Consider the following 23,086-nt stretch of genomic DNA (forward strand, 5'->3'; position numbering starts at 1 on the left):
ACCCAGCTCTCCTTGCCATCAGAGGCCTGATTGAGCAAGTCACTTAATTTCTCAGAAGTGAGGGTGAAAATAATGGCCCTCTTGGAGCACTGTGAGGAGGGTCTTTTTGTTTCCTTGTGGTGGGGTCACAGTTCTGGGTGGGGGGCCTCTGGCTCAGAGGTGGGTGTTTATAGACTTGCTTCCTCACCTTGATTATACAAGCGCACGACCTGCTGCACAGAGTGGGCGTGGAGGTGAGGGGGTCCCAGCCTATCTCTGGGCTCAGAACCTATGGGCGAGGTGGTCCCCAATCCGATAGCAGTAGTGCTGGGGTAGCCACCAACGCTTTCGGTGTGCCACAGACTAATCACAGCCAAGGGGATAGCGTGAGCCACTTGGGAGAATTTCCAGCCTCGCAGGACTGCGTTATGAAGGAGGGGTAGACTGTGTTCCGGGGGATTTCTGAGGCTTACCTCCTGCCCGTCCGGGGATGGGCACGGGGACGGGATGGGGATGGGGTGGTGCCAGGAGCCCTTTACCACCGGTGTCCCTCCCTGTCACCTCCTCGCAGGGCCGCAGCAGCCAGCACGGTGTCCGGCAGAGGGCACTGCAGAGCCTGGAGCAATACTTTTACCTGATCCTGTTTAATTACTATCTGCATGAACAGGTGGGGCTGGGGGAAGGGGAGGGCCACAGCCATCCTCCTGGGGTCCCTCCGGCCTTGTCCCCCGTGGTGACTGGCATGGGGCTGCCAGCGTCCCCCGTGGAGCTGGGGAGGGGAGTGGGGACATCTGTGTTGGTTCCAGAGGAAGGTGGGTGTGGGGGGCGCATGGAGAGACCCAGTTAGAGTGGTGGTCCCAGAGCCGTGGGTCAGGCCGAGGGAGCACCCAGCTCTCTCTCCCCTGGCCCCAGGCTCTGTACCCTTTGCCGGGGCTTTGGGGCCTGGAAGGATCTTGCTTCAGACCTCCTGGCCCTCTTTCCTCATCCCTGCCCTGGACCGTGATGGGTGTCTCTGGGGGCTCCCCCGCCACAGGGCAGGCTGGGAGAGTTTGGGATGGCCTCGTGCCCCTGAACTCCCGTCTCTCTGCCTCGGGCTGCAGTACCCGCTGGCCTTTGCCCTCAGTTTCAGCCGCTGGCTGTGTGCCCATCCTGAGCTGTACCGCCTGCCTGTGACGCTGAACTCCGCGGGCCCTGTGGCCCCAGGGGACCTCATCACTAAGGGCTCTCTGGTGAGTGTGGCTGGCTGGCTGGGGGAGTGGCAATGGGTGTGGGCCCGGGGCTGGCGGGCCCTTGACGCCTGATGGGTCGGGTTAGGCATTGCCCTCCTTCACAGAAGGCAAAGGGGCGATGGCCTTTGGGGCGGCAGGGTCTTCCTCTGAGTGATGTGGAGTTGATATCAGGCCCCCAGGAGCGTTTGTAGCTTTGGCCACTGGTGTAGTCGCTCTCCTCATTCTCAAACCCGTGTGCTCTGGGCAAGGAGGCGGGAAGCCTGGTTCTGGTTTTTTTTTTTTTTTTTTGTAAAGGTTTTATTTTTATTTATTCATGAAAGACACAGAGAGAGAGAGAGAGAGGCAGAGCCACAGGCAGAGGGAGAAGCAGGCTCCATGCAGGGAGCCCGATGCGAGAATCGATCCCGACACCCCGGGGTTGTGACCTGAGCCCAAGGCAGACCCTCAACCGCAGAGCCACCCAGGTGCCCTGGGAGTCCTGGTTCTGATGTTTTTGTCACCAGCCTCTCATTTTTGAGCGTCAGGTTCCTCATCTGGAGAGTGGGCGCTGTCGCTTTTCTCCTCGCCAGCACAGTGATGAAGTTGCAAGAGTGCAAGTGTAACTTTGTAAACTGTAAAGCGCCTCCTCTGCCCCACCTTGGGCCAGGCTCTGAACCTCAGTCAGCTGCTCTCCCCACAGGTGGCAGACGACCTTGTCTCCCCAGATGCACTCAGCACCATCAGAGAGATGGATGTGGCCAACTTTCGACGGGTGCCCCGCATGCCCATCTATGGCACGGCCCAGCCCAGCACCAAGGTGACCACCCTAGGGGCCCTAGGTCCACTCGTAGTGTCGGGGCAGGGCGGGGGGTGGGGGGGAAGGTTGAGCCTGAGTGAGCCCTGTCACTCACTGATGGCCCTCCTGTCCCCCCAGGCCCTGGGGAGTGTCCTGGCCTACCTGACTGATGCCAAGAGGAAGCTACGGCATGTTGTATGGGTCAACCTGAGGGAGGAGGCCGTGCTGGAGTGTGACGGGCACACCCACAGCCTGCGGTGTCCTGGGCCCCCCATGGCCTCTGACCAGCTTGAGGTGAGGCACCCCCCCTCTGCCTTCTGTACATGCCTGCCTCGGAGGCCTTCTGGGAAACTGGCCTGGGAGGATCTTCAGAAGGTCCCATGCCCCTCTTGTAAGTTGGAGAAACTGAGGCCTCAAGAGGAGCAGACTCAGGGAGTGACCGAATCAGGACTCCCACTTTGGCTGTCTCCCTGGCTCTCGGTCGGACCCCTGAGGCTCAGGAAGGGGCAGGGGTGCACCCAGTAGCCAAGACTGGTCCTGGTCATGTCAGGCTCTTGTCAGCCTGGCGGCTACCTCAGTGGCCTGAGCCCTCTGTCCCACCCTCCTCTAGCACCTGGAGTCCCAGCTGAAGGCCCACCTGAGTACGCCTCTCTCGGGCACGGGCGGTCCACCGACCCGCAGGTTCCAGACATGCCTGACCATGCAGGAGGTCTTCGGCCAGCACCGGGGGACCTACCCCGGCCTCACGTACCACCGCATCCCTGTGCCAGACTTCTGTGCCCCCTGCGAGAAGGTGAGGGGGCTGTGCAGGCCGGGCCTCTGGGGAGGGGGAGGAGGCCTTCTCCTGCCATCCCCTGCTCTGGCCTGGGCCTTGGTCCTGGGCGCAGCTCCCCCGAGGGACTGGGAGCCTGTTCCACGAACCTTCCGATTCGACCGAGTGGGTTATTCACAGCACTCCTAGCTTCGTGTCTGCAGGGCACGTATGCACCTGTGTGTTCATTACGTGTGGTAGGTGTGTGTGTGTGTGTGGGAAGCACGTCCCTGGTGTTTGAGTGAATGTGTGTTTGTTGGGGAAACATGTTTGGAGGGTGTGTGGGGTCCCTGTGGAGCATGTACGTGTGTGTGGTGGGTGTACTGGTGTGGAGTCTGTGATGCACGTCTTGTCTTTACCAGGGGAAAGGTGCGTGGCTGGGGAACCATGTGGTGTGGTGTGTGTGTGGAGGGAGCCGTGGAGTGCTTGCGTATGACCAAGGTCGTTGGTGTGTTATGTGTGTGGTCTCTGGAGGCCCGTGCCTCTGTGGGAGTCTGGGCTGTTTGGGTGTCTCAAGGTCCATGGATACGTCCGTGGTGTGTGTGTCCTCACTTACGGCATGTGGGTCACTGTGTGCCTGTGTGATGCCTCGGTTGTTTGGGTGGTGTGTCTACGCGGGTGTGGTTCTGTGCGGGCGCCTGTGGGGACTTGCCAGGTGCAGGGGGTGATCCTCTGGTTGCCGGTTGTTTGTCGCCCCCTGGTGGACCTGTGCTGCAGCGATCGGCTGTGTGTGTGTGGGGGGGGGGGCTTGGGTCCCTTACAGGCACCATCACCGCCAGGGGTCCCCTGGGGACGCGGCACATGGGAGTGGCATACGCACGTTTCGTGTCCTGCCCGGTGGAGTGTGCCGGCGTGTGTGCGTGCGCGCTCACGTGTGTGACCGGGGCCTGGAGGCAGGTGACAGTTCACTACAAGCACGCGGTCTGGCGTGACCTGCGGGACTTGGGCCGTGAGCGTGACCCAGCCGGGGCCCTGGCCGGCCCAGGACAGCTGCGCTGGGGTTGCCGTTGGGAGCGGCAGGTGCGTGGGGGCCGCCCGGGGTCCCGCTGCCCGACGCACACCCTGGTCTCCCCACCCAGGATTTTGACCGACTGCTCGAGGCTCTGCGGGCCGCCCTCGCCCTGGACGCGGGCACCGGCTTCGTGTTCAGCTGCCTCAGCGGCCAGGGCCGGACCACGACAGCCATGGTGGTGGCCGTGCTCGCCTTCTGGCACATGCAGGTGTGTGTGGACAGGGCAGGGGGCACCCGGGCCCGGGACGCCGCTGGGACAGAGGTGGTGTGCAGGGGAGGGCGCGACCTGGACGGAGGTGCTCCCGGTCCCAGCCGCTGTCCTCCCTCAGGGCTTCCCCGAGGTGGGCGAGGAGGAGCTCGTGAGTGTGCCCGATGCCAAGTTCACCAAGGGCGAGTTTGAGGTGAGCGTGCCCCTTGGGGCCCTGCGGGGATAGCTGGGTGAGGGGAGAGGGCAAGTGTTGCTGCAGGTCTGGGGGGTCTTCAGAGCTCTTCTTACTCATATCACCATCTTCCTCCTTGTCCTCTGAGTGCTCCCCTGCTCCCATTTCACAGATGAGCAAACCGCAGCCGGGTGAGCGTGGCCCTGGGCCCTGGCAGATGGCTATTGGAGAAGGGGGGGCTCGACTGACCCCCCTGCCTGGCCCTGCCCTTGGCTGCCCCTTGCCCTGGAGGAGGCCTCTGGCCACGTTTTGTCTGGGTAACGCTGACGACTGCCCAACAGGTGCCTGGGCCCCAGCTGTGGCTGGTGACCTTGATGTGGGGCTGTGGCGTGTCCCACTCCACCCTCATTTCAGTCCAGGGCACTGGATGGACGGCCACTGACACTTCCTGTACTATGCGCCTGCCACACGCCATCATCCCAGACACCCTGCAAGTGGGCGGCAGGGACCCTATCCTACGGCCGGGGGATGTGGAGCTCAGAGCTGGCATGTGGCTCTCTGGTGTCGAGGCCGTGGTCGGCTCCCGCCTAGATGGCTGGCCTCATCACATTCCCTTCCCCTGCTGTCCCTGCCGTCCTATCACCCTGGCCTCTGCGCTCTCCCTCAACCTTGCCAAGTTTCCTCGGCTTCTTGGCCTTCGCATATGCTCTTCCCTCCCCTGAAACTCCTCTCTTCCTAATCCCTGCTGATTGGCTGATTCTTAGATTTTTATTTTTTAAATTGTGGTAAAATACGCATACCATGTAATTTACCATTTTAACCATTTTTTAAGTGTATGGTTCTGTGGCATTGAGTACGTTCACTTTGTCGTGCAACCGTTACCACCCTCCAGCCCTCCAGAACTTTCTCTTCATTGCAAACTGATCATACCCATAAAACAGTAACTCCTCATCCCTCCCTGCCCCCAGTCGCTGGTGACCACGGTTCTATTTTCTGCCACTATGGGCTTGACCGTTCCACATACCTCATATAAGTAGAATCATACAGTATTTGTCCTTCTGTGTCTGGTTTATTTCACTCAACATCATGTCCTCAGGATTCATCCATGTTGAGTGTCTATTAGAGTTCACTCCTTTGGAAGGCTGAGTAAGACTCTGTTGTGTTGGACATACCACATTTTGTTTATCCACTCATCTGCCAGTGGACACTTGGGTTATTGTTGCCTCCTGGCGATTGTGAATCATGCTGCCGTGAACAAGGGAGTACACATGCCTGTTCAAATATCTCCTTGCACTTTTGGAAGTGGAATTGCTGGATCGTATGATAATCTGCTTCATTTTTTAAAAAAAGATTTTATTTATTTATTCATGAGAGATGCAGAGAGAGAGAGAGAGAGGCAGAGACACAGGCAGAAGGAGAAGCAGGTTCCACGCAGGGAGCCCGACGTGGGACTCGATCCCCAGACTGCGGGATCATGCCCTGGGCTGAAGGCAGGCACTAAACTGCTGAGCCACCCAGGGATCCCAAAATTTTAAAATATTATTATGTTTTCTGTTCAAGTTCTTTGCCCAGTTTTGATTCAGTTTTTTGTTGTTGAGTTATGGGAATTTTTAAATATATTCTGGAAATTGATGCCTTATTAGATAATGTGATTTGCAAATAATTCCATTCCTTCTGTTGGTTGCCTTTTTATACTGTGGACGGTGTCCTTTCTCTTGTTACCTGTCTTTCTGATGTCATATCCAAGAAGTCGTTGCCAAATGCAATGTCATAAGGTTTCCCTCTATTTTCTTCTGTAAGTTTTATGGTTTTAGCTCTGTGTTTAGGTCTTTGATCTGGTTTGAGTTAAATTTGCATGTGAAGATCCAGTTTTCCCAGCACCACTTGTTGAAATGGGCCTTGAGGTGGCCTTTAGTGTGGGGTGAGCCTGTTGCTGGGATTGGGGGTCCAACCTACCCCCCACTTTTCTCTGCTCCTCGGGCCCCAGGTGGTGATGAAGGTGGTGCAGCTGCTGCCCGACGGGCACCATGTGAAGAAGGAGGTAGACGCAGCCCTGGACACGGTCAGTGAGACCATGACGCCCATGCACTACCACCTGCGCGAAATCATCATCTGCACCTACCGCCAGGTGAGCCTTGCCCCGACCCAGGTGCCCCTCCCCTAGTGCACAGCGAGCTTGTGGCTGACTGGATGTGAGGTGGCCAGGGGTCCCTCATCGGTTCTGTTACTTCTGCACCTTCTGGAAGTGATCTGTGAAATGGAAACACGCCCAGCCTCAACTCATCCTGGCTTGATTTGGGAGTGCTTGATGAGCTGCATGCTCTGGTGACAGTGATGTTCAGAGTGTTTGACAGCTGTGGCAGCCCTGGGACCGGCCAGCCATGTGGCCAGTCAGAATGAACACACCCTGTCCTAGACTCCAGTGCTGCCCTGTGTTAACCCTTCAGTTTCTGGGTCATGGGGGTGCTGAGGGTCCCTGGCAGGAGTCATATTGGCCTTGGCCACTCCAAGGTCTTGGCAGGTGACTGTTTAATGACTGGCAGGGCAGCCGTTCAGTGTTTTAATGGCTGATGATTGATCCATGCCTACCACTCAGGACCTACACGTATGTCTATGCTGCCTGGGGGCTGGGGCTGGCCCCCAGATTGACCTCTTCTGTTAAAAATTGTGTTTGGATAACTCATTTAATTATAAACATTAAAAGGTTTCCATAAAAGTACAAATTTTGTGTAAAAATCCATAATTTCATCCTGTGTAGGAAAAAAATGTGCCTTTCTTTTAGTTGTCAGCAGAGCACTGTCATACACAGTTCCCCTGGCCCCGTCATATGACTTTCTGGGAAAAGTTCACCCACCCCCATTCCAGAGGCCAGGATGTTGCTGACCTCAGGGGTGAGAGGAGAGGGATCCCTGGAACCGGTGGGTCCAGCGCTCCCTGGTGGTGGGGGTGGCAGGTGGGGTGGGGGTGGAGCAGAAGCAAAATTCAGTCATTCCTCCGTATGGCCACCAGGTGGCCTTAGTGAGCTGGGCCTGGGACAAACTCTCCAAGAGGCTGAAGAGCAGAAGGCCTTCACTCTCTCTGCCTTTTTAACCCGGGTTGCACCCTAGTTTCACACAGGAGCTTTGAAACATAACCATGCCTGAGTTCTATCCCTAAAGACTTTGGTAGGTCTACTTGGGGGCTAAGGTGTGGGTCTTTTTTTAAAAGTTCCTTAGGTGATTGCAATGCAGTGTCAAAGTTGAGAACCATCTAGTCTAAGCAGGAGTCCCCAGCTGTGGTGAGTTTCAAGGTCACCTGGAGGGCCCCCGTTGCTGGGCTCCAGGTCTGAGTTTCTGATTCCATAGGTCAGGATGTTGGGTGAGCTCTTAGATGACACGGATGCTCCTGGTGGGGGGCCATACTGGGGGATCTGTGCAGTCCTGTCTCACCCTCTTGCTGTCTTCTTAATAACAGCTTTATGCAAATAGAATTCACATACCATACAATCCAGTTATTTAAGGTATGCAAGTCAGTGGTTTTTAGTACATTCACAGAGCTGTGTGGCCGTCACCACAGCCAGATACAGAACGTTTTCATCACCCCGTTTCCCCCTCCCCCAGCCCTAGGCAACCGTGCATCTACTTTCTGCCTCTATGGAATTGCCTGTTCTGGACATTTCATAAAAATGGAATCATACAATATATGGTCCTTGTGATCAGCTTCTTTTACCTCAGTGTGACGTTTTCAAGTTACATCTGTGTTCTAGCAGGGATCATTATTTCACTCCTTTTTATGACCTGTATCCTGTTATATGGCTATATCACTTTCTGGTTTTGATGTCGTGCCTCATCTAAGGTCCTGAGAATTTACCTCTAAGAAGTAAGTAGTTTTCTTCTAAGAGTTTTATAGTGTAACTCTTGCATTTAGTCTTTGATTCATCTTGAGTTAATTTTTATATATGGTGTGAGGTAGAGATCCGACTTCATTCTCTTGCATGTAGATATCCAGTTGTCCCAGCACATGTGTTGAGAAGACTGTTCTTTCCTCATGGAGTTGTTTTGACTCCTCTAAAAAAATCCATTGACTGTAAATGTGAGGGTTTGTTTCTGAGATCTCAATCCTGTTCCATTGATCTATTTGTCTATTCTAGGCCAGTAGCATACTGTCTTAGTTACTGTGATATTGTAGTGAATTTTGAAATTAGGAAATGAGTTCTCCCAACTCTTTCTTTTTCAGAATTTATTTTGGCTATCCTGGGTCCCTTGTGTTTCCATATGAAATTTAGGATTAGCTTGCTAATTTCTGAAAGAAAAAAAAAGCCAGCTGAGAGTTGATAGGTATTACATTGACTATGCAGATCAATTTAGGGAGTGTTGCCATCTTAACAATAGTTATTCTTTTTTTTTTTTTTTTTTTACAATACTTACTCTTTTGATCCATGAACAGGAGATGTCTTGACATTTCCGTAGATCTTCTTTACTTTTTTTTTTTTTTTAAGATTTTATTTATTTATTCATGAGAGACAGAGAGAGAGAGAGAGAGAGAAGCAGAGACACAGGCAGAGGGAGAAGCAGGCTCCATGCCAGGAGCTTGATGCGGGACTCGATCCCGGGACTCCAGGATCACGCCCTGGGCTGAAGGCAGGTGCTAAACCACTGAGCCACCCAGGGATCCCCTTTTGTTTACTTTTTTACAAGATATTTGAGAGTTGCCAGAGTGTAAGTTTTATATTTCTTATGTTAAATTTATTCGTAAGCAGCTTACTGCTTTTGTGCTTTTGTAAATAGAGTTGATTTCTCAATTTAATCCTTTTAAATTTAATGCCTTTTATTTGATTTTCTTGCTTAATCACCCTAGCTAGATCCTCTAGTGGAATGTTAAGTAAAAGTAGCTGGCACAGATATCCTTGACTTGTTCCTGATCTTAGAGGCAAAGCCTTCAGCCTTTCACATTAAGTATGATATTAACTGTGGCTAGATGTTCTTTGTCAGCTTGAGAAAGTTCCTTTCCATTCTTAGTTTATTGAATTTTTTTTTCTGTGAGGAGATGTTGAATATTGCCAAATGCCTCTTCATGTCTGTTGAGATGATTATATGGTTTTTGTCCGTTATTCTATTGATATGGTGTATTACTTTCATTGAACTTTGGGTGTTTTATTTTTTTAAAGATTTTATTAGTTTATTCAAGAGAGACAGAGACAGAGAGGCAGAGACACAGGCAGAGGGAGAAGCAGGGTCCATGTAGGGAGCCTGATGTGGGACTCGATCCCAGAACCCTGGGATCACATCCTGAGCCAAAGGCAGACACTCAACCACTTGAGCCACCCAGGTGTCCCTGAATTTTGGGTGTTAAACCAACCTTGCATTTATCCGAGTGGGATAAATCCTACTTGGTCATGGTGTGTATCTTTTTACATTGCTAGATTCAGTTTGTTGAGGATTTTTACATTGGATTCTTAAGAGACCTTGCCCTGGTCTGTAGTTCTCTTTTTCCTTTGATATCTTTGGTTTGGTGTTAGGGTCTTGCTGGCCTCACAGAATGTGACTGGCTCACTTTTTTGCAGATGAAACCAAAACCTCGAGAGGAGAGAGGTCATCATTAAGTGCAATAGTCAGCTCGGGCTACCACAACAAAATACCGCCACCGCATAGCTTAAACAGCAGAAATTTATTTTCTCATATAGTGGGGGCTGGAAAGTCCAAGGCAAATGTTCTGACTGGCTTGGTTTCTAGTGAGTGCTGTCATCCTGCTTGCATATGGCCACCTTCTCACTGTGTCCTCTCAGGGCCTTTCCTCAGTGCCTATATGTGGACAGATAGTGGGGAGGGAGAGAAGGAAGGAAGGGGCCCTCTGGTATCTTTTCTTCTAAGGACACTAATCTTAGAAGTCTTGGAACTGCTGATAGAAAACAAAGAAAGAGGTAAAAGCAACCTTAAGCCCAGTAGTTGGGATGTCACAGGCCAGTTTTTAAAAAGGGGAAGGACCTTCCTAGCATTGCTAGTGTATAACCTTGTTCAGTGTGTCCATTTTAGAGAAAGGAAGGAAAGAAAGAAAGAAAGAAGCAAACATTTAAACACCTCACTACTAGGACACCTGGGTGGCTCAGTGGTTGAGCGTCTGCCTTTGGCTCAGGGTGTGATCCTGAGGTCCTGGGATCAAGTCCCACATCAGGCTCCCCAGAGGGAGCCTGCTTCTCCCTCTGCCTGTGTCTTTGCCTTTTCTCTCTGTCTCTCTCATGAATAAATAATAAATAAAAGAAAGGATGTCTTAGTACCAGAAAAGTAGAATGGACATTATCTCAGGGTAGAGTTCTTGAGTAGATTAATGTTTCTAATCCCAACTACTGGCCTGCTCGGTGTGGGTGTGTGGACTCTGGGAATGGTTGGATTGTTGTGGGCTGACAGGCAGAAGGAATGCGGACGTGGGAGTTGGAGGAGCCTGGGTTCGGACAGCAGCCTTCATCCTCTCTGACTGCCCATGTCCCCACCTGCTAGGCTAGACCAGTACTGCTCCTGGGCAGGGCTGTGTGTGGGAAGGACATGAGGGACAGGAAACATGGGGTTGGCCTATGACACATGTTAAACTAATGGGAGAGCTCTGAGGGTCACTGTAGGGCCAGGTGTCCTGTGATGTTCTCCGTAGAGACCCTCAGATTTTGGTGCTCAAGGGCTTACTGGGCATTTGTCCCCTCTGTTTACAGAGGAGCCAGAGAGCTGGTTGTCTTGAGTCCCATGTGAGTTGCTATCAGAGCAGGGATGAGAGGCAACGATCCTCACTCCCAGCCCCAAACCTCTTCCCTGACCATGTCACCCTTTACCTGAGGGTCTTGATCCCTGTCGTCTGGTGGGTTGTGGGCCTCATTTCCTGAGGCTCCAGAAAGGCACCTGCTTTCCCTCCAGTGAACTGACTTCTCTTGAAATTGTCAGCTGTTTCTCGCCCTTGGTACCTGGCTATTTATTTAAACCCCTGCCCTCTAACCAGAGGGCTGGAAGTCTCCACTCGGTGCCCAATGGAGCCTGTAGCTGTCTGCCCAGAGCAGGCCGGGCAGGGATTTATCACCCACATCGGCTCTGTTTGCTTGGGAACATTCTAGGTCCTGTCCACATTCTGCCCATCTCAAGTTTTCCTCCTGGGAGCCCACAGCCGTGGGATTCTGAAACCCTCGTCAGTATGTGGTACCTCAGATTCCTGGCCCGCAACCCCCCAGGTTCCCCAAATACTGAATTTCCCTTCCCCGGCCCCTGCCAGGTCCAGCGGGGAACTTAAACTTTAATAATTAGCAGTTAAGCAAACAGTTCCTGGAACTCGACGTGTGTGCTTCTTCCAGCAATAAAATGATTTCAGGGTCCCTGGCAGAGAAGAGTGGGAGCATTTGAGGTCCCTTCCCTGTTGTGGAAGAGAAAGGAGGGCTCGGAGTGCAGGAGCCTCTGCCTGTGGGCTTGCACGGTGAGGTTGGGGGCTGTTTTGAGCTTGTTGGTTGTTATAAAGACAACATCGGACCATAGTTTCAGCTCAGGGACACTTTATCCTGTTTGCCAAAGAGCCTTCCATCATCCTATTTACCGGTCACGGCGTCTGCCGAGCAGAAGTGCCCGTGGCCATGTGCTGTTCCTACAGAGGCGGCCCAATGGCTCGCTGTCATTCTCTGGCCAGGTGATGCGTGGTGAGCATCATACTGCATGTTGCTCTGTCTCTGGTGCAGACAATTTCTGTAGGCTGATGCATGGAATTAGGATTATTGACAACGTTGAAAGGTCAGATCTTACTTTTCTTTTAAATTATTTTGGAAAATTTCGAACAGAAGCCTTCAAACTTGGAAGAATAATTTCACGAACCTTTGTGTGCCTGCCTCCCAGCTTCTGGAATGACCAATCAGAGCTAGACTTAGTTCATCTAAAGCCTATCCAGCCCCCAGCCCCACCCTCTGGATCATTTTGAAGCAAGTTCCAGGCCTCAGTTCCTTCCTCTGTCAGTATTTCAGTACATACCTTAAGGTGGAGGAAACCTTTTAAAAAAAGAGAATTATCAGCCATTATTGTCCCTGAAACCTAGAAGTTATTTCTTACCACTCAATACCTGGGCAGTGTTTAGATTTTCTCAGTGGTCTCACAAAGTCTTTGCAGTTGGATCAGGATCCAAACAAGAGCCACAGATCACATTTGGCTGGTGTGGCCCGTGGAGTCTAGAACAGCTCTTCTTCTGACACATAGCCCCTGAGGTGATCGGGTTGCTCACTAGGCATCCTATAGTCTGGACCTGGCTAATTGCACCCCTGAGTTTTTTTTAAAAGATTTTATTTATTTATTTATTCATAAGAGGCACAGAGAGAGGCAGAGACACAGGCAAAGGGAGAAGCAGGCTCCATGCAGGGAGCCCGACGTGGGACTCGATCCCAGGATGCCAGGATCACGACCTGAGCCAAAGCCAGGCACTCATCCACCATGTCACCCAGGCATCCCACATCCCTGGGTTTAACTGTGCTGTGCCACAGCTCCTGTGTTTCCTGTCAATGGGTAGAGCCGGAGGCTTGATCAGATCCAGCTTGGTATTTGGCTGGTATAGACACGGTGATGCTGTGTGCTGCCACAGGGGTACAGAAGGCCCTGCAGTCTCGCAGCTGCTGGCGTCCCTCCCCTGGATCCTTTATTTCATTGAGGGTTTGCATAAATGGTGATATGTTGGCGCTTTCATTCCCTCTCCATTAATTCCAGAAAGGTACTTCCCCGAGGTGTGATGGAGGAAGGAAGGCAGGCGCAGGGCTTGGTTTTTCATTTGACTTGCTCATGTTCAAAGGAGGTGTGGGAGGTGCTTCCTAAAGCCCAGGGGGAGCGTGTTTGATGTGGTGAGCCCTGCGTCTCCTCCAGACTTGGATGGACTTGGGGTCTGTGAGGCGGGTCTGGGTGACCAGGGTGGGCTGGGGGAAGGAGGACACAGGGGCTCCCGAGGGGAAGCTGGGACTTGCTGGCAGCCAGTGCTGGAGGCCAGGGGACCCAGCCCCCACACCCAGCCGTAACTCAGAACCAGCGTGGGAGATGCCCCCAGCAGGCTGACTGTGCATTTTCACATCCCTGGTCTGGCTCCCTCCTTACTCCGTACCTGTGCCTGGTGAAGGGCAGGTTGTAACATCATTTTTGCATTTGAGGAAGGGGAGGTGCTGGGTTTGCCCAACAGCCCACAGCTGGTGGAGGGCAGAAGGAGAGTGGGACCCCAGAGTGTGACACCCAGATCAGGGCCTCTGTGCTTCCCTGGATAGAGGAGGCAGTTTCACTGCCCTCCCACCTCGAGCCCTTGCTGCTGTGGGAGAAAATGAGAACTAGAAGCCACAATCTGTGCTCCTTGTCTTCCCAGCCTGAGGAGGCCAGAGGTCAAGAGCACATCCCAGACTCGAGTCGTAGGTAGAGACGGGGGGGATGGGACCCAACGTGCACACACGTCTTCCACAGAGACAGGCCTTCCCTGGTAGGACAGTCTTGGCTCCTCTGTCTGCCTGGGCCCGTCCCAGGCTGCCTGGCCTCTGAGCTGCAGCCCAGGGTTGTGTCCTCCACTCTCTGGAGCGTCAGTGAGACTGGGCCAGGACCTGATCAACCCTGCGTGTGCGAGGGCGCCAGCATGCTCAGGGCATTTTAAAAAACCACCTCAAAAGGGAAAAAGAAAGAGAAAGCTCTTTGAACTAAGCCACTCGGTGAGGTTGTGATAGAGATGACAAGGTTGGGCCCCAGGCTGAGGAGAATCTGGGATGGCCACCAGCCCACAGTGGTGACACCATCTGGTGGATTAGTTGTTTCCTGCTGAGCCTGGAGGGGGAAAAAATTTGTGACACAAACCAAGGTCAGAGCTCCTGGAGGAAGGCCTGCTAGAGTCATTAATGCCAGGAGCCTTTCCCTTAGCCTGGGCTGGTGACGCTCATCCTTAGTGTTCTGTGTTTAAAACAGTCTGATGGGTCTCCCGTCTGTCCCTTCAGAAAGCGTTTGAAGAAAAACTGAGATAAACGTAGCCACACCGAGAGAAATGAAATGTCCTTTGGTCTCAAATGGAGATTTTTTTCCGAGACAATCTTGAACTTTGAGCAGTGCTTTTAGAGTTTTAGTCTCCTCTGGTCCTCAGAGTGGCTGGTAAGGAGATGTTGGTGGGCTTTACTAGACCATTTTACTGAGGAAGGCGCAGAGGCCCAATGACATCATGACCAGCTTGAGGCAGGACCAGAACTTCCCTTCCAGCTCCTCGGCCAGTTCCTTTTCTCTCTGACGGCCACGACCCAGGGGGCCAGTTTTGTTGTGGTGGAAAAAGGAAGGGGCCAGTGAGGAAGCCAGGGGGCCTCTACTGCTCACACCGGTCTGGCTTGGTGCAGAGTTGCCAAAGGTCAGAGATTCAGCTCGGTGCCCCCAAAGGCTAAGGTTATTATTTTAAGAAAAATATAGAGTGAGACAGCGCTGGCTCTGAGCCCCAGGCGGGGTCCCTGTCAGTCTCTCCACAGCTCTGGCTGGGCCAAAGTCATTCCCTGGAGACCTCATTCCAGTAGGTAATGTGTCTCCAGGGCCTGCGTCATGCAATTAGAGCAGCCCTGGGGCTCTGTGAGCTGTCACATAAAATATGACGGGAGGAAAGGGTTGCTTCCCGAGGCTCTTTCACACCCAGCCCAAAATAGAGCTAGTGGGTGGACGAGTGGCTGTCAGAACAGTGTATGTGTGTGTGTGTGTGTGCATACGTGTGTGCATGTATGCATATATGCACACACGTGTGTATGTTGTGTGCCTGTGTTGTGCTCATGCACATCCATGCATATGTGCATGCATGTGCACGTTGTGTGCACGCATGTATGTGCGTATGTTGTGTGCATGCTTGTGCATGCATATGTGTGTGTGCACGCATCTGTGTGTAGAGCACATGTTGGCAGTGGCTGAGACCTCTTGCTTTCCTCTCCTTCCCTTTGTGTGGCTGAGCTGAAACAATTTCCACCCTCCAGGGGGACCTTCTGGTTTATTCCACAGCAGACATCCACTGAGCACCTGCAGTGGGCCAGGCTTGTTTCTAAGTGTGCAGCATCAGGCTTGGGAGTCTCAGTGGTTGGGGAGGGGTATAGATCTCTGCCGCGGCACACCGCCCGTCAGCGAGACCCTGCCTGTGTGCTCACTGCTGACCTTGTTAGGGTTGTGGTTGTCAGCGGGGGTGCCTCTGTCTGCTGCTCATCTCTCTTCTGCTGTGCAAGGGCTCCTCTCTGGAACCCTGACTCCCAGGCCCTGCCTGGCACAAGTAGGGCTCTACAGACGTCTGTCTGGTGAGTGGATGAATGGACAGAAGGTTGAATAAGTCACCATATGATGAAACAGGAAAACTGACTCCTACCTTCCTTAGGCCTTTTTGTTCTTGGGCCACGTTGTTGGTCTGCCAGGAGAGGGCGCGCTTGTCCAGCAACCAAAAATGCCCACGGTCTGGGATGGAAACCCCCGCGTTCTAGCCTTGGCTCTGCTAGTAACTGACTCCCCGCACAACCCTGGGCGAATTGCTTTGGCCTGTGTGGGCCTTTTCTTGCCCATCTAGCACCTGGGGTCACTGATGCTCTCCACCTGGCTTGAAGGGTGGTGGTGAGCACAGCCTGGGCACCAGGTGAGATGGGAGTGGGTGTCGGTGCGGTGGGCGGGGGCACTGGGACACCTGGCTGGCTCACCGGGTTATGTGCTGGGCAGTGGGCTCCTGAGGCCCATGTCTTGGCACTGAATTCCAGAGCCTGGCCTACGGGTAAACAACGTTTGTTGGATGAATGGCACACAGAGAAGCCCGTGGTGCCAGCCTTAGTCCCTTCATGCTTTGACAGTACTGAATGAGATGTGTTCTTTGGAAAACTGGTTACTTTTCTATGGGCCAAGGGCCATTTTTTCTCCTCTGGGGATGAGGTACAGAAAGCTTCCTTGTGCTGGAGGCCCCAGGACAGGCCCCAGGACAGGGTTTGCGGGGACTTGTAGGAAGCCCCCGGAAGCAGCTGGCCCTGATTGGTTGGGTCTGACAAGGAGGGGGTGGCACTGCGCTTTGGGAAGGATGGTGAGGTCGGTGCTCCAGAGACTGGCCCTAGAGATTGGCCCCTCACCCCTAGAGACTGGCCATCTCCGAGGGCTGTCAGCTGCCTCCCCAGCTGGACAGCAGAGACCGCTGGGCCCTGCTCCTTCCTACTGAGCGGGTCAGGGAGAGGGCAGCAGGCAGGCTCCAGTAATGGGGGTGTCATCTGGCTTGGACGGACTCACACCCTGAGCCTGGCCTCACCTACTCTTCTTGTTTCTCTCCTTGGGTTCTCTTTCTGCACAGCCTGTGCTGCGTCCAGCTCTCCATGGGACCCTGGTGGGTTGGCTCACCTCTTTGACCTCAGTCTCCCCTTCTGGAAAGCAGAGGGTTGATCTGAGTAACCCCAGGCAGTCTGTGATGCAGGGCTTAACAGAAATGGGAGACAGAAGTATTAGTCACCAATTTGGCTAATATTTACCGTGTCCCTCCTAAGTGCCAGGCACTGTGCTAGTTCTGGAGATGCCTCATGAGCAGAACAGGGAAGTTCCTGCCCCCATGGATCCCACACTGCAGTGAGGGAGACACACAAGGAACAATACAGAAGTCAAAGTCATGTCGTGTCACATCAAGATACATCTGTGGGGATAGCAAGATTGCAGTTTTACAAATGGTCTGGGTCAGGAAGGGGCTTGGTGAAAAGGTAGCATTTGAACACAGACCTGAGGAGGCGAATGGGGGAGCCATGCTCACATCCAGATAGAGGGATACAGCATGTGCAAAGGCCCTGAGATGGGGGGGGGGGCTGGGCTTCCTGGTATGTTTGAGGGGCAGGGAGAGGCAGGAGAGGAGGTCAGAGGCTACAGAGGTCAGGGGTCAGGTAGGCGGGATGGGGCCCGGTCTGGGATTGCCCGAATGATTTCACAGACGTCGGCTTCTACTCTGAGTGCCAGTGGGGGCCTGTGCAGTGGGTTGAGCAGAGGAGCCAGGTTCTAGCAGGCTCCCTCTGGGGCTCTGTTGAGAATAGGCTGCACGAATTGGGGATGAAGGTGGCCTGGGAGGCCAGCCAGGGGCTGTCACTGAGGTGAGGTGGCTTGGCCTGAGGTGGTAAGAGGTGAGCGGCCTCTGGGAATGTTTGAAGTGGTTGACGAGATGCCCTGACTGGTTGGCTGTGGGGCTGAGGAAGGGCAAAGTCAGGGAGGAGGGCCGGGTTTTGGCCTGAGCAACGGGAAGGAGGGACATTCAGATGGGCAGACACGGGGGTGGGCAGGTTTGGGGAGAGTTCAGGAGGTTCTCCTGGGACGTGTTTTGTGAGTTTGAGGAGCTGGATCGATACCTACCAGGAGCCCTTAGGCAGGCAGTAGCACGTCATAGTCTGGATTCCCCAGGGGTGGAGGTACCATGTGGGGTCCCCAGTGTCCCGTCTGGAATCTAGATTCCAGATGGCATTGGAAGCATGGACCTGCTGAGTGGCCTGGGGGGACCGTGCTCATCCACCAGCCGGGTGCCTGCCACATACCTAGTCCGCGCCCTGGCGCTGACATTGGGGGGGTGGGGAGGAGGGAAGATGTAAACCTCCTTATAATCTGAGCCTGACCCCAGGCTTGTTTTCAAGACTGATCACTCTTTGGGGAGCAGAAGAGGCCGAGAAGAGGCTGGAGCGCTCAGAGCAGGTTTCAGGAAAGCTAGGGCTCGGCCTGGGTCTGGAGGGACAAGTGGAGCAGAGCCCGACCTGGCGAAGGGGAAGGGCTTTCCAGGCAGGAGGAGGGCTGGGGGGAAGGGTATAGAGGCAAGAGTAAGGCAGGGTGTGGTTGAGCTTGACTGAGGCGAAAGGGCCCAGGGTGTCAGCAAGCTGGGCACTTGGAATTTGTGTCTTACCTGGGGACTCTGACACTGGGCAGTAACAACCTTGTCTAGCCTCATCTGCAAACTGGGTGTCCCTCTTCTGCATAGGGTTGCCAGGAGAGCATGTTGGGATCTAACAGTCAGTCCTGGATGTGACATGCTCACTCTGGCACGTGGCATGTGCTAGGCCCTGGACACACCTGGGGAGGTGCATCAGCCCTGCCTCAGTGGGTATCTTCCATGTGGCCAAGAAAGAGCAGCGCTTCCGGAGAGCCACCGCCGGCGATGCTCGGCCCACGTTGACGCCGGCTGACCGCAGGCTTCTCAAGCTGAAATGCCCAGCACCCTGGCCACCTTTCCTAGGCCCCTTCTATTTTAGGGCCCAGTCCCAATGGATGAACAAGGCTTGTCCAGCTCCACCACAGCTAATGACAGCCTAGCCTGCCAGGCCATTTAAAAACAGCTCCACTATTTTTATCAACAGGAGGAGGCTGGCCTAGCCTCCTCCCCAGACAGTGCCCACATGGGGTGATTTTAAGGAAACCAGGGCCTTGATAGGAAGATGGGCCATCATCTCAAATCACAGACTATGATCGTGCAGGATGTGTCCACGGAACCTTCTAGGGGGTGTCAGGTGTCACCTTTACTTGGGGTCCGAATTTAGAGATAATTCTATCCTACCTTGCCGGTAGGGCTCTGAAGGAATTACCCAGCCTCTCTGCCCTGAATATTCCTCAGACCCAGTCCTCTCTGGTGTCTCTGGGAGGAGCAGGCCCCTGTCCCCATGGGAGCCGGGGCTTGGAGAGGACAAGGCTGAGGTGGTTGTGCTCTTGGGCCAGCCCCAGAGCCCTCACCTGCTGCGACCCTCATGGGCTGGGGGAGGGGGGTGGCACAGAGGACAACTGCAGAGCACCCACAGTAGCCGGGCCAGGGGATTGAGACAGGGCGGGTAACCGGACCAGGATGGGCATCAAAGAGGCGGTGGTATTTGAGGTGCGGTGGGAAGAGGGAGGGGGCAGAAAGGTGATCTGAGGAGGGGAGGGGAGGAAGGGGCCAAGAGTGGGTGTATCCAAGGTAGACTGACAGGAGAGGGGGCACAGAGGAGGAGGCAATGGGGGGGAGACCGGGGCCCAGGACAGGGTATGGAAGGCAAGTGAGGCCCTGATCCTACAGGCAAAGGAGCCAGTGAGGGCTTCTGGCAGAGGTGAGGGTGGCAATGGCCCCATGGCTGCTGTAGGAGATGACTGGAGCAGGACCAGGTGCCTCTTGTCTTAAGGATCAACCAACCAGGTGCTCAAAAAAAATTTTTTTTTTGTTTAGAAATTAGGCAATGGACAAAAACAAAAGGTTTTACTGAGAGACAAAGTATGGCCAGTACACCACCGCTCCGCTATCCCTAAGGAGGGCAATGCTGCCCTGCACGAGGCCCTTCCACCCCCTTCCCTTCCACTGCCTGCTTATTGAACAGTCTCCATCCCTGGAGCTTATTGAACATTTTTCTTGGAAGAAGGAGGGAATCTCCCCCACAGTTTGGCCAGGAAAGAGCCATTTTAAACTACTTTCAATTAGCGCTCAAGAAACATCCCGTGGACATGGGGCCTGTGCCCTCTTCGTCCTCGTGTTGTAGCTCTCCCTGCTGTTCCGTGGCTTGCTGTGACTCTTCGTGGTTTATAGGTGCTTCCTCGTACCTTCTGCACCTGAGCAGTCCTACCTCCGGGAACATGGGAGCTGAGAGTTTAAATGGCAGAACCAGGCCCAGAGCCCAGTCGGGGAGCCCTCCGACTGGGCCCCATCACTGCCCACCTTCCACCCCCGCCCCATCCCCAGTGCTCCAGAGCCCCTTCTGGATGGTGTGGGTGGGCCGGCTGTGCAGGTTCCCGTGCACTTACTCAAACCCCAGGAAGGCTCTTACCTGAGGCAGAAGACAGAGGGGGGACCACGGGCCCTGCAGACAGTCCCAGTACGGCTCCTGGCTCTTGGGGCTGTGGGTCGTGTCATGTCGGGGGCAGTGGCCCAGAGGAGATGCACTGGGCTGAGGTGTGCCCATCCAGGTAGGCTTTCAGCTGTGGCCTAGCTTGGGGTGGGGGCAAGAGTGGGGTCCTTCCTGGTTCTGGGAGGCCCAGGGCTGGCTGTTAGCCCTCCTGAGGATGTTCCGGGTGCCTGAGGGAGCAGCCCCTGTGCTCTGTCTTCTTCCTGGAGTACAGAGAGCTGCTGGGGGCCCGGATGGAGGCCTGGAGGGTGTGCGGTGAGAAGGGGTGAGGTGAAGTGTGGCGTTCCTTCTCCTGGGCTCCCCGTCTGGGTGAGCTGCACATCTGTGTTGGGTCAGAGGAGCATCTCGGGCATGGTGCAGGGACACCCGTGCAGCAGGGAAGCTGACTCTGTGCGTCTTGGGGTGCCTATGATGTCCACACTGAGAAAGCCCCAAGAGGACCCCATCTAAATCCCTTTCCTCTTGAGCATTAGCTTCCTGTGAGCCTTCTATTAACCGGTCACTCCTACCCCTAAACCTTCAATGGTTCTCGGAAGCTAATGCCATGCTGCTGCACCCTGGCTGCACAGAGTCACCCCTGGCTGCACACAGTCTCCCCAGGAGCATCCCGTGTCTCACGGGCTCCCCTCTGATTGGTTTGGGCTGGGGCCTGGCATCTGTGTGCCGGGGTGGGAAGCCGGGCTAGGGCAGAGGGTGGGCTTCCTCAGCTGGCTGCCAGCCCAGGCCCCTTTCTTGTCTCTTCCCAGCCTCGTTCCGGCCAGACCAGCCCCTTCCAGTTCCCCGCCTGCTGGGCACCGTCCTCATGTCTGCACTGGCCCGTGGGCTGCTTGCTCTCTGCCCCCAAACCCCGGGCCCACACTGCCCCGCCAAATCCCACCCTCTCTGGGAAGCCTGTCTTTAATCATGTGGCAGTCCTTTATCTCTCTAGTGTGTCACCTGGCACCAGTCTCCTAGAAGGTGCCCAAGATGGCTTGTTAAAAAGATTGATGCCTTCCTCCTCACCCCAACACCCGCCCCCCCCATCTTTCTTCCTCAGCCACTGTATCTCTTGTTGATCCCCTGCCCTGGTGACCTTTCTAGGATCTATTCCAGCCTTGGGGGAGGAGGGCCAGGGCCGGAGGGCTGTATTCATTCACCCCCTCCTGCCCCTGCCCCTGAGCCATTTGAGAAAAGGGCAATGAAGTCAGTGAAGGACCAGTCGGGGTCAGAGGCCAAGATGAGGGTCCCCCTCCTGGCAGAGACACACTGCCCTGCCTGTGAGCAGCTGGAAGCCTGGGAGCCCAGGCCGCGGGGGTGGCGGGGAGGCCATGCTGTGCCCCCAGTTGGAGCCCCGATGGCTTCTCCTTGCCATCCGCTGGGCTCCCCTGTAACCTGAGCCAGGGCGATGCCCTTGACTGTGCTGTCCCAATCCCTGCCTCCTGTCCCGGCCTCGTGCCGAGGGCGGTGGGGGTGTGAGTGTGTCGGTGTGTAGAGCGTGTGTGGTGTGTCCTTGCCTGTTGGGTGGGGAGGACCCCCCGACTCCCACCCCGTGCCGTCCTGCAGGCGAGAGCGGCCAAATCGGAGCAGGAGGCCAGGAGGCTGCAGCTGCGGAGTCTGCAGTACCTGGAGCGTTACGTGTACCTGGTGCTCTTCAACGCTTACCTCCACCTGGAGAAGGCGGACTCCTGGCGGAGGCCCTTCAGCTCGTGGATGCGGGAGGTGAGAGGCGCAGGCTCCCGGTGGCCGGAGCGATCGGCTCTCCACAGGAGGCTTCCCCGACGAGGTCTTGTCTCGTTCAGCTGTGGGTGTCCAGTCCGGCGTCCGCACCTGGCCGGCGGCTGGGCAAAGTGGGATGAGTGGACAAAGGGAGAGGGAGGGTGTGGGGAGCAGCACGGGGCAGGGCGTCAGGCTGGGCCCTGCTCTGGGCACCCCCACCCCGGGACTGACGTTCTCTGGGTGCTTCCTGTGATCGCTGTGTTCACCCCTCGCTGTGCCCTGCGAGGCGCAAGGTGGCGTGGTGGCCTGTCCCCTGCCGCCTTCCAGCTATGACCTTGGACCAGCTGACCCTCAGCGCTAGGGGGGAGATCCTCTTGACTCTGTAGGTGCCACCCCCGAGCGATGTGATGGGGATTCCATGAGATACGTGGGGGGCCGTCTGCCAGGCCCCGTGTGAGCAGGTCTGCCTCACGTGGAGGAGACTGAGCACAGACCGGTGAGGCACTTGTCCTCGGTCAGCAGCAGAGCCAGGCCCTCCGCTCCGAGCCCACCACGTCTGGCCTGAGATGTGGCCTTTTGTTCCACACCCACCCCACATTGCCTCCTGGTTCTTCTAGTTCTTCTCTGGCTCAGCTGGTGGTTACAGGGGCAGAGCTGCTGCCTTAGCACCTCCAGGTCAGGAGACAGGCCTCCTTCCCCCCTTGGCAGAGCGGCCTATAATTGCCCCTCCACCAGGATGCTGGCGTCTCCTGGCCTTGCCAGCCTGTCCTGATAGTTCTAATCTGCACTCAAGGCTGGAGTTAGCTCCTGTGGGGCAGGTGGGTGGGAGGGTGGGACTGGTGACCCCAGCCAGAGTGGATAAGGAGGGGCACTGGGCCTAGGCATTGTGCGGGTGGGGTCAGAGCTGCCAGGGAACAGAGGCGGGGCGGGGGGCCACTGCAGTGCCTGGCGGCTGCTGGGTGGTTTATAGTGAGGACCAGCCTTGAGGGTGGTCTCTGGGCAGATGAGTGTAAAGTCAGGAAGCCTGTTAGGGGCTGGATCCCACCAAGGCCACATCGGGGCCATCCTCTTGGGCAGGCCTGGGCTTAGCTTCCTCTTTGGACCCCTGGGTATTGGGGGGAGCTTAGGACACTTATGTTTGGGTTCTGTTTGGAGAGTGGAAATTGGGGGAACCAGAGGCTGGGCAGGAGTGCGATGCCCTCCCCAGCTGAGCCTGGGTGGTGCATGTTGGGGGATGTCAAGGAAGGAGAGAGCTGGTTCAGCCAGGAGCATGGGCTCCAGCCTCAGGGGCTCTCAGTCCCTCCCTCCTGGGGATGAATGGAGGGTGGGGGTGAGGGTTGCCTTGGGACCTCTGGTCTGAGTGGAGCACATCCTCCCCATCTTCTAGGATGCTGGAGAGA

At 55.2% G+C, this 23,086-nt stretch overlaps 1 protein-coding gene across 5 annotated transcripts in view; it reads left to right on the forward strand.

The window, feature by feature from the left end:
• PALD1 (phosphatase domain containing paladin 1) overlaps positions 1-23,086 on the forward strand; it is a 94,404-nt gene that overhangs the window by 68,997 nt on the left and 2,321 nt on the right. For all 5 annotated transcript variants that reach the window (XM_038534218.1, XM_038534219.1, XM_038534215.1 and 2 more), the window contains exons 11-19: positions 551-646; positions 1,080-1,208; positions 1,888-2,004; positions 2,122-2,277; positions 2,594-2,776; positions 3,874-4,014; positions 4,136-4,207; positions 6,174-6,314; positions 21,534-21,689. In XM_038534218.1, coding sequence (XP_038390146.1) covers positions 551-646; positions 1,080-1,208; positions 1,888-2,004; positions 2,122-2,277; positions 2,594-2,776; positions 3,874-4,014; positions 4,136-4,207; positions 6,174-6,314; positions 21,534-21,689 — 1,191 coding nt within the window. The remainder of the gene's footprint in view (positions 1-550; positions 647-1,079; positions 1,209-1,887; positions 2,005-2,121; positions 2,278-2,593; positions 2,777-3,873; positions 4,015-4,135; positions 4,208-6,173; positions 6,315-21,533; positions 21,690-23,086) is intronic.

This window comes from Canis lupus, chromosome 4 (genome assembly GCF_011100685.1).
Source record: "Canis lupus familiaris isolate Mischka breed German Shepherd chromosome 4, alternate assembly UU_Cfam_GSD_1.0, whole genome shotgun sequence".
NCBI classification, from domain to species: Eukaryota; Metazoa; Chordata; class Mammalia; order Carnivora; family Canidae; genus Canis; species Canis lupus.